The sequence below is a fragment of the Trypanosoma melophagium genome, assembly GCF_022059095.1.
Source record: "Trypanosoma melophagium isolate St. Kilda chromosome Unknown ctg21segment0, whole genome shotgun sequence".
NCBI lineage: Eukaryota > Euglenozoa > Kinetoplastea > Trypanosomatida > Trypanosomatidae > Trypanosoma > Trypanosoma melophagium.
In genome coordinates this window covers 168,010-181,517 of record NW_027125151.1, presented here as the reverse complement: position 1 = coordinate 181,517, position 13,508 = coordinate 168,010, and the positions used below count along the sequence as shown (strand labels likewise).

The 13,508-nt window shown below is 51.3% G+C and overlaps 9 protein-coding genes across 9 annotated transcripts; 6 read left to right on the top strand and 3 right to left on the bottom strand.

The window, feature by feature from the left end:
* Positions 1–105: 105 nt before the first annotated feature.
* Positions 106–1,260, top strand: LSM04_005899 (uncharacterized protein; the record flags this gene model as incomplete). The annotated part of the gene is made up of 1 exon (XM_067330913.1): positions 106–1,260. One exon carries the CDS (start codon positions 106–108, stop codon positions 1,258–1,260), a length of 1,155 nt encoding a protein of 384 aa, XP_067191978.1.
* Positions 1,261–1,410: 150 nt separating this feature from the next.
* On the bottom strand, positions 1,411–1,950 carry LSM04_000153 (uncharacterized protein; the record flags this gene model as incomplete). Its single annotated transcript, XM_067330912.1, has 1 exon — positions 1,411–1,950. The coding sequence occupies one exon, from the start codon at positions 1,948–1,950 to the stop codon at positions 1,411–1,413; it is 540 nt and encodes a 179-aa protein (XP_067191869.1).
* A 579-nt stretch (positions 1,951–2,529) lies between these two features.
* Positions 2,530–3,534, top strand: LSM04_000762 (uncharacterized protein; the record flags this gene model as incomplete). The annotated part of the gene is made up of 1 exon (XM_067330911.1): positions 2,530–3,534. One exon carries the CDS (start codon positions 2,530–2,532, stop codon positions 3,532–3,534), a length of 1,005 nt encoding a protein of 334 aa, XP_067191882.1.
* A 30-nt stretch (positions 3,535–3,564) lies between these two features.
* Positions 3,565–4,166, bottom strand: LSM04_004627 (uncharacterized protein; the record flags this gene model as incomplete). The annotated part of the gene is made up of 2 exons (XM_067330910.1): positions 3,565–3,738; positions 3,849–4,166. 2 exons carry the CDS (start codon positions 4,164–4,166, stop codon positions 3,565–3,567), a joined length of 492 nt encoding a protein of 163 aa, XP_067191956.1.
* A 182-nt stretch (positions 4,167–4,348) lies between these two features.
* LSM04_006838 (uncharacterized protein) lies at positions 4,349–4,648 on the top strand (the record flags this gene model as incomplete). Its single annotated transcript, XM_067330909.1, has 1 exon — positions 4,349–4,648. The coding sequence occupies one exon, from the start codon at positions 4,349–4,351 to the stop codon at positions 4,646–4,648; it is 300 nt and encodes a 99-aa protein (XP_067191995.1).
* Positions 4,649–5,001: 353 nt separating this feature from the next.
* On the top strand, positions 5,002–5,754 carry LSM04_000161 (uncharacterized protein; the record flags this gene model as incomplete). Its single annotated transcript, XM_067330908.1, has 2 exons — positions 5,002–5,347; positions 5,546–5,754. 2 exons carry the CDS (start codon positions 5,002–5,004, stop codon positions 5,752–5,754), a joined length of 555 nt encoding a protein of 184 aa, XP_067191870.1.
* A 399-nt stretch (positions 5,755–6,153) lies between these two features.
* Positions 6,154–6,408, top strand: LSM04_004910 (uncharacterized protein; the record flags this gene model as incomplete). The annotated part of the gene is made up of 1 exon (XM_067330906.1): positions 6,154–6,408. The coding sequence occupies one exon, from the start codon at positions 6,154–6,156 to the stop codon at positions 6,406–6,408; it is 255 nt and encodes an 84-aa protein (XP_067191959.1).
* A 38-nt stretch (positions 6,409–6,446) lies between these two features.
* On the bottom strand, positions 6,447–7,387 carry LSM04_002911 (uncharacterized protein; the record flags this gene model as incomplete). The annotated part of the gene is made up of 2 exons (XM_067330905.1): positions 6,447–6,722; positions 6,815–7,387. The coding sequence occupies 2 exons, from the start codon at positions 7,385–7,387 to the stop codon at positions 6,447–6,449; spliced, it is 849 nt and encodes a 282-aa protein (XP_067191916.1).
* A 2,253-nt stretch (positions 7,388–9,640) lies between these two features.
* On the top strand, positions 9,641–9,973 carry LSM04_008688 (uncharacterized protein; the record flags this gene model as incomplete). Its single annotated transcript, XM_067330904.1, has 1 exon — positions 9,641–9,973. One exon carries the CDS (start codon positions 9,641–9,643, stop codon positions 9,971–9,973), a length of 333 nt encoding a protein of 110 aa, XP_067192033.1.
* Positions 9,974–13,508: the final 3,535 nt, after the last annotated feature.

Below are 13,508 nucleotides of genomic sequence, written 5' to 3'. Positions count from 1 at the left end.
AATGACGTGAAAAAGAAGAAGACCTGTCCAGGTGCAAGTGCGCCTCCGATATGCCCTGATAGATGCTGTATTCATGGTCGTCAGGCGATTTTAGACTATGTTGACATGCAGCGTGAGCTCCGCGAGTGCTATGATGCATTGCAGGAGCGAAATGCTGAGGTTGAGGTTATGCAGACCCAGCTTCGTTTGATTCAAAAGGAAAAAGCGGCGCTGGAGTCTCGTTTTCAGATAGAGTTGCAAGAGGTGAAAGAAGACTGCGCAGAAAGTGTAGCCAGGGCAAGCGAAGCTCATGCGGAGTGGTATCAACGCGTCCTGTCTGACCAGCTGGCATCTTCCCAGAAGGACAGAGAAAGCGTGGAAAATCTCAGGGCTGAGTTGAGGCGAGAGCGTGAGGCACACGTTCACACGCAGAGCGAGTTGGATGCTGCACAGAAGATGTGTCTCGTTCTTAAACGGCGACTGGAGAGGCTTCAGGATGCCCCTCGTTCCCCTGTATCTCTGGCAGGAAAAGGCGACTTGCCTGCAGGAGGTAGTGGGGACCTATTCTCACCTGACCGACACTCGTTAATATCCATGCCCAGAACGCCAACGCCGCGTCAGAATCCCCCGCCTGCACCCCAGCCAACAGAGAGCGAAGAAGGTGGGCTCAAGAACGACGTGTTGACTTTCTCTTCTGCCCGTGGGAAGCCAACCTCGCCGATGCGTCAAACCTGCCCTGAGCGTGCAGGCGGCGAGGTTCTTGTGGAAGGTGCTCTTGCGAACTCGACCATCAACATCAGCGACCCGTCCATTGCTTCGTCAGCGGTGGCTGATTTTGACGGTGCAGGCCGCTGTTCGCTGTTGAGTGAAGCCAAGCAGGGCTGTGCTATGGGGAGAGCAGTGGGAGGGGACGACGAGGACTGTGACGGGGGAACGCAGCGGGAAACGGAGGAATGCACAGAGAGGGATGGTCAGCCATCTAACTGTGAAACGCGGAGCAACGCGCGCACCAGTGTGGGTGAACGAACGGCGGGGGTTGTGGGGATTTCATTCTCGTCTTGTGTCCACTCGCTTTCCGGGACAATGCCTGGCACAACTCATGCTGTGCCTCCTCCTGTGGTTCATCCATTTGAACACCTTGCGGGACAGGAGGCACTACTGTGCAAGGAGCTCCTGCGCGCTCTCCTTGACAAGGAGAAACAACTCGCCGAACTGGCGTCGGAGCGGCCAATACCGAAGGAGAAAGGCAATCTTGCTTACTCCCTTAATGACACCTGGTAGGGATCGAAAGGGCTGTGAAGCGATTTCTCTTTGATCTTTGATGGACAAGGTTCTCCCAAGTTCTACTCCCTCCCTCATGTGTTCTTATTTAGTTGCCATGCGTATCTTCTTCTGTGTACAGTAGGGTTGGCTGTAATTCTGTTCTTTCTGTCATTCTATTTCAGTATGAGTATAGAGGCTGAGTGTCATGTCGTTCTGCTGCTCTGTAGCTTGTGCTTCCCTCCTCATTGTATGACATGGCCAGTTCACTTTTTTTCTTTCTTTTCGTCTTGCAAGTGTGCACCCACTTTTTTTTGTTTGTGCGGAAGTAGCTAAAGGATGAGGACCATGCCAAAGAGGATGGGAGCCCACCCAGGTGTTAACGACCTGGATCCGACTGGATTTGTGGTGCAGCCTTTCCACGTACTTGTCGGAACGGCGGCGTTTGTCATTAGCATCATTCTGCTCCATTTCTACGGCAAGCTGGGCGCTTCGAAGGTGTAGGGTGAGGCGAGTCACGCGGATGACGTCAGCAAGATAACAATAAGATGGGTGTGTGTGGGGAGCGTGTGCAAGGGTGTGCATCATGTGAAGGGGAGAAGAGTGGGAGCGCGTAATCACTTCGTCACCGGGATATGTATTTGTACATCTGTGACGGCGAAGTGGACCCCGTTGTTTGCGGAGCTCAAGGGCGAAGCCGAGGGCAGACATGTATGTGCGTTTGCATGCCCTCGTCCATTATCTCATCCACTCACACACCTGCATTTAGGCCGTGTCAAAAAAAAAAAAAAAAAAAAAAAAAAAACAAAGAAAAGAAAAGAAAAGTGATTAAAGAGGAAAACGAAAAAAGAAAAAAACCAAATACCAAAAAACAGACACCATGAAGAGTAAATGTTAGGATCTGTGTCCTTCCTCTCTGGGTATCTTGTGGGTTGAGCACAGCGCCTGAGGGTTGTGCAAACACGCACACACAAACACACAAACATACAGTACACATCTCTGTGAACGCACTCTTATGTTGTCTTTTCTCTTTTCTCTTTCATCTTTTCGCTTTGCTATGTTAGCTCCAGTTTGTAGGAAGCGCTTTGAGAAAGATCCCATATCAAGTAAGAAGAGATTTTTTTTTTCTGCCGGCGGGAGATACACAGTATAAGCAAGCAGCAAGTGTGTTAGCACGCACTCGCATACAAACTCAGTAAGGCGGCACAACCTGGTGGGGTTGCGTGACCCTACGAATATCCCTTGTCGTGTGCTGCAGCATTCATCACCGAGGAGAACGGAGGGGGTGTCATGAGTTCCAATCACCCCGACCCCCACCTTGGCGTCGTTGAACGTAGGACAGAGCCAAAGAGAAGGCGGCGGTCAGGAAAGTCGGCGTTTAGTAGTGCGGAGCTTCACAGGCGCTTTGAGCAGCACGTGGCCAGGGCACAGCACCTGTTCCTTCAGAACGACAAGGATGGCGCCGAGCGAGAGGCGACACTGGCATTGCGAATTCATCCCACCGATCACCTGTTTGCCCTTCTTGCTGTTATTGCTGACTCCAAAGGACAACGCGAGCGGGCAAGCGACTTTCGGTTGTTACAGGCCTTTCTGGCAAACGATCCTGTGTTATGGGAAGAGCTTTTGCATGAGTTCTTGCAGGAGCAGATGTACTACAAGTCTGCAGTGTGTCTGCAACGGCTGTCGGCGCTGGAAGTGAAGGATAAGAACCGCTACCGTACACTGCAACTGCAACTTGCTGATCTTTACATTGGCCTCGGTGAGGTTAAGCGTGCAGCCAATATTCTGGTTCCTCTCTGGAATGGAAGCCGCTGTCGAGACTTTGAGGTGTTTGCTTTGCTATCCTCTCTCTTTTTCCAGCTGGGACGGTGGAACTCCCTGCACCGCCTCATTGAGTCCAGTGTGAAAAGTGCCTTCCGCCGCACTGGGGGTAGAGGGTGTAGGGGGAGCATCCCCGCGTCCCATAACGCGGACGCCAGCGTCTCAGCGGCATCCATGGGTGCTGGGGACGTTGTCGCTTCTTCGGGAAAGCGGAGAACCTCGAAACGAGTGCGCTTCTTCGGCGATGATGATGATGATAACACCACAGAGGTGGAAAGAGAGGAGCGGAAGGAGAAAGGCCACGAGCCCGACGTTCCTACTTGTGATGCTCCTGTTGTATCTTCTTCGCCAGTACAAGAAGAGGATGAATTTGATTTTTCCAGCGTCGGGGTAAGTAATACTGGTGGTGGTCTTTCGCTTAAATGCGTTTACCTGCCTTGGAATACGGTGTTGCCATTTTTCTGTCTCTATTGACGAACTCTGACAAGGCCGATTTGGTGACAATTATGTTCCTTTGGACCGCTGTTTCTTCGAGAGCTTCCATGTCCCCACCACGTGTCGCAGCAGAAGCGCTGCAGCGAGGTTTTTGTTTCTTTCCTTACCCCCGCCTGCACGGATTGCCCACTGGGAGAAACCACCACAACTTTCAGTCGAGCCGAGGTCTAGACCGTCGTGAAGCTACCGCACTCCAACCTCTTCCAGTGGTACTACGGCCAGCGGCCCCTGAATGTGTATTCAGGCACACATCTGGAGCACAATAGAGTTCTTTTTCTTTCTAGTAGCGGCACGAATATGCCCAAGTACTGGATTCGTGGTTTGGCCTTATTCTTCCTGTGCGGGTTAAACCCTGACAAAAAGAGGGCAGTATCACGTGGACCTATCAAATGCCACGTCTTCGGCATCTCGCAACGGCTGACGGGGTTTACGTGCAGAGTGCACTTTAATGCGCCACACTGCAGCGGCAAAAACACCGCGTCCACGGTCACAATCATCTTACCACTGGTGTTTCCGCCGCATCCCGTGATGCCGTCGAGGGCCTGCAAATGAGCCGAGCATCCTTGACAAGAAGGGTGGGAAGCCTGCACCCAATCACGGGGCACGAACATGCTCTTTTCTTTTGGGGACGCGGTGGGTGCGAATCCCCACTCCAAGTTTCTGGGATTTACCTCTGCCTTGGCGAAGGTGGCCTTCTTGGTGTGTGCGATTTTGTGGGGCCTTGAAGGCCACGTTCTCGTTAAAATGCCTTGCTTTTATCTCCACCAAGATCATTCATGTGCAGTTAGACAAAATGCTCTCTACGAACAAGGCCCGGTTAATGGGTGCAGAGTTAAGCGCAAATGCGTTGGCAATGGGAGGGCGGTGCCCGCCTGACTCCCGTGAGGGTGGGGTATCGTTCTGCAGTGGTACATTGAGAATGACTTTCAAGTGGCAAACACTGGATACTGCACAATATTCATTGATAGGCAGTGCGGTGCGGCACCGGATGCCACACTGCCAAAGAAATCTCTGGTGGCCAGTTGGGCAGCACGCAACTCTCCTCGGACAGCGATCACTGCATTGTCATGTGCGACGTGTGCATTGGAGATGACCAAACACCAAGAGAAATTCCATGTTCCTCCTGAACCCCATGGCCACGGTAGAAGGCACACTGGCGCAAATATCGCCTTTTAACCGAGCACCCCTCCCGGGTCAAAAGAGGCATTGCGAGCATAGAAGAAATAGAGAGAGAAACAGTATCTGGGATTGGGAAAGCCGCCAATCCAAGAGCACCAGCTGGCAACAGCCGCCAATCACCCCTCTGGACTTGTGAACCAACCTACCTAAACAAAATCACAACCGAAGCACTGCGCTCCCCGGGAGCTCAGAACCCCATATGAAGACGCACAGCGTCACCACGGGCGGTGTCCACAAACAGCTGGGGCACACTCCGCCCCCAACTAGATGCCTCAAGCGGGGGCAGTTGACACACCGCACGCCGAGCGTTTGCACCCCGGCCATGAAGGTATGCGGAACCGGACCCAGCAAACACCAGCATGCAAACCACCCCAACGGAGTGCGCCCCGGGAACGCGCAACACCATCCAGGCTCACATCCTCCGCCGCCTTTGAAAGACGCAACGCAGAGACCTTACACCCAGGGCATCGTGAAGCATGCCCTGGCCTCTTAACAGCTACCCTTGGGGCCAGCCCCCGGGCCAAACGCGAGACATGGCGAGGCATGACGCCACCTGGTCCGAGCATCACAGCGCTCAGTCCCAAGACTATTTGGCAAGAGCCTCCGCAGAGGGGTGGTTCCGCAAACCTGGAGATGAGGAACTGTTGTACCTATTTCAAAACCAACTAAAAAGAACGACGGAACCGGACTCCTGTCGCCCCATCATACTCACGAGCCGTTTTCGTAAAGTAGTGCAAAGAATGCTTGCGGTCAGAATAAGGTATCGCATTGAACTGTTGCGCTCAAATCTCAACAACCTGAATTTCCCCAGGACGATCCACTCTTGACCAGCTGCTGCATTTACGGGTTTCATTGCGAGGCGGCTGTGCCGACGACCGTGCAGTAGAAGTCTGTCTATGCTATGCAAAAGCGTTTGATACAATCGATTATGGCAAGGCTATTCTAGACATTTGTCGCCCCCGATGCCTCTGCAAATTACTTGCTGGGCCGCGACTTTCCTTGACAAGAGATCAGCGGTAGTGTGAATCCACGGCTCTCCTCATCCTCGGAAGCCCTAACGCGTGAGCCTTTGCAAGGAACTATTTCAGGGTTCCTTGTGGCCATTACCGTTATGAATTCCCTCAGCGTCCGCCTCGCCAGAATACTTCTGCTTTACCATGGCTTCTTCGCGGGCAACCCAACGCCTGCCGCCTGCCATCAGAACAGAACGCCCATCGAAACGACGCTGCAGGAAGGTATTAACGCAGCGGTGGCCTGGTCGAAAAGATATTTCATGGAAGGTAAGTGCCGCTAAAACGAAATACACATTCTTTGGCGCCAAAAGACAGGGTCCCCGTTTCAATACTTCGCAAAGGCGCTCCGTTAACGGTGGGGTGGCAACCAAATCTTCTGGGAATTGCATTTCAGAATAACCGTGGTATGCCCGCCCATGCGGCCACAACAAGCAAGGAGGGTCACCAGCGTTTGCCACAGACAGGGGCCGAGGGGAGACATCCTACGAGCTTTTTTTCCCGCTCCGCGCCGAGCAAAAGCTACGTATGTCATCGTAAGTGCGGTGCTGGGATGCATCCCCCGTTTCTGGATCAACCCCGGCCGTTGACCGGAACAAGGCGTGCAAATCCATTGCTGGCGTATCCAGAGGTGGCCGCGCAGAAGATGCACTGGTTTTGGTGAACCCGCCCCGATAGGAACCACCGTATTAGCACACAGTCTCAAGCGCAAGCCGCGGCACGAGACGCGTGAGGGGCCCCATGGGAAAGCGCAAAGGTGGGATCCCCCCGGGGCGCCTTTTCGGAAAGCCGCGCGATGCACCAACGCCAAGGTGTCCCCTGACCTTGCGCTTGAAACCCCCATGCTCCTTTGAAAGTGTCCACATCAAAGCTTGCATCCCGAACTCCGTTCCATAAGATGCTTGTAGGAATGGGGGCGGGGGATCCGGATGCGGTGGGGTTATGGGCCTGCAAACGGTGGTTCTGCCGCCGCTTTCTCTGTCGGCGCCCCCTCCTGCCATCGAGAAATCGCCGTGAACTATAGGCAAATGGTTCATTGGAGCCCGGCCTCAAATCTGGAGTTGCCGCACCGGTATATCTGAACGGAGCGCTTTTAGACGCAGTCGGCGCCGGAGCGAGAGCGCCAGTATGTAGCTACGGAGCGAAATCCGTGGGGCTTCCGCTTGTTCCCGGATGGCGGTCGCGGTTGGTTTTTCACGGCGGCGCACCCCCTGTGGAGCGCCAGCACTTGCTGGTTCTCTTTCCCTTCCCACCGCCCTGCAAAGTGGATTCCTTTGCCGCAAATACTCCCTGCTGAGAAAACTTTGCGTTTTAGCACCGATTCCTCGGTGAGCGGTTGCGCGCGTACAGGCGCGATCTGTTTTGGGACGCCGCGCGGCGGATGAGTATGAAAGATCCGGCCCGTTGACAAAAGGAGCGTCGGAACCACCACGGTGCGCCGACACATGGGTCAAGAGCATTGCAACCCTAGGAAAACGCCGCTTTGGAGCGCAGGACCGGGGCCGGGGCCGGACTCCTGCCCAGCGGAGCGGCGGGGCGAGGAAACCCAAACGAAAGAGCCCCTGACCACCCCTGAGAATAAGAATCGGCGTTGGCCTGTTTGCGCGGCTGGGCCTCGCATTGTTGTGGGCGGCTGCCCGCATCTAGCGCCCGGATCCGCCAAATGCCTCCGGACGGTGTGGCCCGGCAGACGCCCTCCGGCCTCACGGAAATCTCGCGCGAATAAAAAAAAAAAAACACAAAAAATCCATGTTTCCCGCCCAGCCCTCGGCTGCCGCTTCTCGCCGCGTTGGCGGGCGGCGTGCGAAAGTCAAGAAAACGCCGGAGCAAAGGCCAAAAAAAGCTGATGGGCCGCCGCTCCGGGATGGGAGAGGCGCGGGCGGCGGGCGGGTTTTTTTTACACCCCGGTCCGCGGGAGCGCCTTTTGCCATAACCGGCTGCGGGGAACCGTTTTCGCGCCCATTTTTTTTTTTCTTTTTTTTTTTATTCCTCCCGCCTTTATGGGTTTTACCCCAACGGTGCGGCTATCAGCTTCTCGCCGTAGAGCACCAAGGTCGCTGTCTATGAAGGGCGGTGTTTGAGAGAAAAATCCCTTCGTTTTGTGGGATTCTCAAGCTCTTGTAATATTTATTTTGTTATTTTGGGGTTTTTATTGTTTGAGTTTTGTTATTTTCAAGTTTTGTTTTATTTTATTGTTATAACCAGCCCATGCGCGGTCAACAGTCTGCGAGAGATTCTCTACTCCCACCATCCTTTCCCAGAGCCCGTCGGCCACTCTCCTTTTGTTATTAATTTTTGTTATTTTTGGTTTTTATTTAATGATTGGGCCTCAATGATCTCCTCTGTTTTTTGTTGCTTGTTGGGGTTCGCGGCAAGCGCCTCTTGAGACTAATCCTTTCAGGGATTCCATGGTCGAGCCCGTCGCTGGCCTTACAGGGCGGAGGCAGGAGGCGTAGGGGTTCTGGACCGCGAAGTCTGTGGTATCGCATAGTTCCGCCCCACTGCCAGAAGGAACTGGGCTAGCTGTTTGGAAAAGCACAGTTTCTGGAGAGGGATATCTGTTATAGCATACTTTATTTGCAATGGACGAAGGGCGGGGCAACTCAAGAGATGCAGCGCTGTTTCTTCGCAGCCGGTGCGTTGGCTAGTATGCGCGCGAATATGCCGATACCCATGTTGAGACATGCGGTGTTGTGTGAGGCCTGATCTGCTCATGCATTGTCTGTTGCATGTGGGGCAAATCAGGGTCGCAAGGTCTCTTATGTTCTCGCCCTTGCTTCGGGAGGATTTGGTTGCCCCTTTGGCAGGCATGCCTTCGCCATGGCGAAAATTTCTGCAGTGAATGGCGAGTGAAGGCATGTTGGCGTAGAACTTCTTACACATACCGCACTTTACCTTGCCGTGGTCCTCACGTTCCGGTGGCGACGAGTCTCGCTGACGTTTCTTATTTCTGGGAAACGTTACCTTTATCGTAATCGGCAATATCAGACTCCCCAAGAGCGCGTCCAGTTGCGATGCTGTAAATGATCTCCCTGGGGGGAAGTATGCTGACGTCACTGAGGGCGCCAGCCCTTCTGTCAAGTGGATCGTTGCGTGAGTATACTCAATGCTCGCCACAACAGACGATCCCGCTTCCACCGGCAGGTCTTCACGAACCAGAATCGAAACGCCGCCACCTTTAGAGGGGCGGGACACTCCATGATGTTGATAAACGGCGATTGTGAAACTCGACACTTCCGCACAAGACATTTTCGTCTCGCTTAGAAGGCCGAATGACAAGTTTTCCTCAACCAGGGTTTTGTGGAGAGCAAGCCTCTTGGCCTGGGTAAGTCCAGCTGAGTTCCACTGCATACCTCGCAGGGAAGGGCCGGGATTTTCCTCCACATCACTGCTCAGCGGTAACTTGGTACAGGTGATACTGCCGACAGCACGTCGACACGTGCCCCAGGACCTTCTTGGATTGAGTTCTGCCCAAGCAAGACGCGGCTGGTCCCGGTGCTGTACGACGCCGTAGTTTAAGCGCCAGCGAGTCTTCCAGAAGAAAAACATTGCTGGTCCTTGGCGCCACGTTGGGGTGGCCGGCGTCAACAACGAATGGAATTTTCAGGATGCCAATGTTTACTAAACAGAATAGATGATCCCAAATGTACTTTATATTTTTTAAATTGTTCTTATTAAAAACAAAAACACCACTTTTTCTGTAAAAATATAGGAATGTTGCGTTTTTGACATCAAGAGTGGCCACCGAAGACTCTTACATAAGAAAACGTGAAGGGGCACGCCGCACCAAACGAATCCCCACAACCAACAAAACGCACAACAGTTAATGATAAATAAAACATTTTAGCAAAACCAATGAGCCGGTGAGAATAGGCAAATTTACACCGGAAAATAGTATGAGCAATAATATCTTTCAACAGGAAGGTCAGAAGGGTGCCGCGGAACTTTGGGAAGATAAGCGGGAACCAAGCCAAACCCTTTTTCCAAAATCACCAGCTATGCCTTTTTCCTTTGGATGGCGGGTGAAGTTTTTGATAGAACTTGCAATTATAATAATCTTCTGCAGAGAAGTAGCTTTAATACCAGAACATTGTACGCGAGCGAATTGTCCGCCTTTGGTGATTTTTCCGGTTTCCACCGGTCGGGAGTGCCGCATGGAAAACGCTATTTTTAAGGAACGGGGACCAAAGGGTGACGATCCAAGTCACCAAGAGGCGCTCTGGAGATAGCTAAACGAAAAAAATTCCTCTCATATGGAGTTCATTTCTTCTACTAAAACATATTTGGAGTTTTTGTTTGCACGGATTCCGCAATGGAAAGGCAGAAGGGGCATATCCGACGAATGGGGTGAGGACGGAAAGCGCACAGAGACAACAAAAAAAAAAAAAGAAGAGGTGGCACAGCTGGCTAAAAAAATAAAATCGGGTGGAGAAGAAAATAAAGTTGAATAAGTGGAAGTAAGGTGGACTGCAGATATCTTTTTTTTCTTTTCTGCAGTTTCGGTGAGGGGTGGGTTTTCACTCGCGCAGCCCCGGCTGCGTTCATGGGATGGCGCAAAACCGCAGTGAAGTAGGCGGGGAAAGCATAACGTCAAAAAGATGATCCTGTTTTCTTTTACCCAGCGCACGGATCGCATGCCAACTTTTCGTGCTTTTCTTTTTCTTCTTGGCCTTATGGATGTTATCAGTCTAACGGTAAGGCTATCTGCCTGCAACCGTAGGGTGCTTTCATTACTGACTTGCGAATGGCTCTGTGGGAGAAGATCCCTTCTTTTAGGGGCCCTCAAGCCCTTGCAATATAGTTTTTGTTTTAGCCCGTTCCCGTGCGGGGGAACCGGTCTGCGAAAAATCATCTCTGGGGTTCTAGAGAAGAGACCCCTGCTCTCAGTTTTCTTAGCCAAGGACCCTTCCACAGGTCCCTTTTTTGTTTTTTTTTCCTTTTTTTTTTCATTATTTTTGATAGATTGCGAAAAGAATGATCGAGCCTTCCGCTGGTATATTTTCTGTTATTATCTTCTCTTCTCTACAGTCTGCCAAATGTAAGTTTCCGGAAAAAAGTAGGTTTACAAGCAAGTATACTACCAACTACAACCCGTTATTCTTTTACAGAAGTGGAGTGGCAAATCGGTGCGCAGGCGTTAACAGCATTTTTGCACCATAAAGGTAAAACGGCTTTTTTTCTTTGACTATTGTCCAGCAGATTCTCCGCAAACAATTTATCACGTAGAAGGTGAGTTATTCCTTAAAAATGACACCCTAATGGTTCGGGTAAACGACCATAACGTCATGCCATGGGCGTCTCTTGGTCCCTCCCCTGGTGCGCTATAATGTGCCGCTCAACCCAGTCTTTCTACAAGCATTTGGAGAAGCACGTGCACGTTTCATTGCCGAATGGACAGCATTGGCAGCAGCACGTTCAAGTTTAACCTATGAGTATCGAAATGCATTAAAAGAATTACAGGATGAATCCTTTCGGGCACAGCAGCATGCAAGCAATCAGGTCCAGGAATTACAAGACCAAATAGCACATCTTCACCAGACAGCCATGATCGAAAAACATAAAAGGAAGAAATGCAAGCGTATTTGAAACATACCCAGACGCAGTTGGCCGAAACACAAGGGCAACTTGTGGCAGCATTACAAAGACTCTCGCAGCAAGAGAATGAAAGGGTGGAATTGCGGGCACAAGGGTCCCAGTTTCAAACGGAGAAGGCTGAAATGTTATTGCAACTTACATCAGCAAGGGAACAGCTAAGGCAAAAAAAAAATCGAGTTGCCGAATTATTGCGCCAATTAGGGCACGAGACGCAAACACTGGGAAAAGAAGAAACACGCGGCATTGACCCACAAGCCGTTCATACACCTACAAAGGAAGCACGAAAAGAATGGCCTGAGTGGACGACACCGATGGGTTACGAGGAAAGCCCAAAAGAGGTTTTCCGGGGAACGCAAGAACAAAGCCAACCGGTTTGTACCGAATATGTACGACCAGAAGAGCGCATCAGAACATTTGAAGGAATGATGGATTATTTACTGCAGACTTCACTAACCCAATTGGTGGCGGCATACCGGGAAATCTTTCCTATGCCAGCAAATCCTGGGCCAGCCTATAATGATGCATGGAATAATTTTTTTGCAATGGGCCAACACCATTCGTAATGAAGGAATGTCGAATCAACAGTTACGCTTCGGAAGCCAGTTATACACCGAACTCAGGGTTATTCAGGCAGCAAAGGATTTTCCAGGAGCGAAGATGCAGGATATCAAGGAGGCCATTGCTCAGCCTTTAAAAAGAGAGAATCCATTCATCCAAGCAGCTATGAAGTTTTGTAAGAAACAGTCGGCACCATCACTCAGCAAGGCACACTGTTTCAGATGCGATCGCATCGGGCATTACAGCTTTACGTGCCTGGTGCAATTGCAACGAGAGGCCTTTAAACCAAGAAACGATATTCGGCCCGGAAGCAGTGAATGCCGGGGCCAAGGGATGATGGGATATCAACGAAAGTTAGATATTCAGGATAGGATTCGCCAACAAACCACCGTGGTTTTCTTCCAACCACACATCCGAAAGGTGACAGAAGGTATCATAACAGGAAATATACAGAAACACGCCACACAACTACACCAACGGCAAGTATTATTTCCATCATCAACACTTCCCCCACGGACGACATCTATAAACGATTTTACTATAATACCCGCACCTTCCCATAATCCGTACATTCTGGCGCTGGCTTCCGAGGTCAACCGGATCGCCAAACGCGTGTGGACCCGCACAACATGGGAACAACGGGGATCCATATTGCGAAGATTCATAAAGTTCGTGATACAAAACAAATTGGAAATGACGGAAATAACATTCCACTATTTATTATAAGTTTGCAATTGGCAAAGGACAGCGCGATCCAATACACGCGCACACTGATCACCATGTTGGCATCAGGGAGAACGCCCACTCAAATGTTTCTGGCAGGCCTCCAAAAGGCAGCGGCTGCGGATCCCATGAAACAAGCACGACCAATGTTAAGATGGGAATTGGATGTGATAAGCGATACTCTTACAAAGGAAAGGGATCGAGTGGCTTTACGACTGGCATGGTTGACAGCCAGCCGTTGGGGAGAAATAGCAAAACTCCAAAAACAAAATTTTGCACCGCAGGCAGAGAACCCAGCAGCCATAATAGTGGATTGGGGAGCCTTACCCAAAACATTCAAGATCGGGCCACAAAGGGCAGCGAGGCACGCAGCCATCGGAGGAGAAGATGCGCGAAGGATAAAAGCAGTCGTGAAAGAAATGAAGGGCGACGAAAAGTTAACGACACTAACCACAAAAGACATGGAGAATATCCTTCGCCCGTATGGAATGGCAGATCGCTCCATAAAGAGAGGGGCGCCAGCACACGCCGCGGCAGCAGTGGTCGAGCACGATCCCGATCCACGACCGCTTACAGAGCTGGGAAACGCTCAGATCCCCTGGAACTCCCGCGAAGCACGGTACGATATCTCGGCCATTGGGCCGCAACCATAAACAAGCCAGTGCAACCGACATCATTGATGTAAAGGATTTGGAAAAATGGGCAAAAGAAAAATGGACCATACCAGAACCTGTAAAACAAGTGGTTTGTGCACCATTCAAGGGGCACAATATACTGCGACGATCGCACCGCACCAGAGTGGCAACGCGAGAAGAAAAAGAATTACCGTTGCAACAAATAGACGTGGAAACATTGCCCTCCAAATGGATTAGGGAACGGATGAACGAG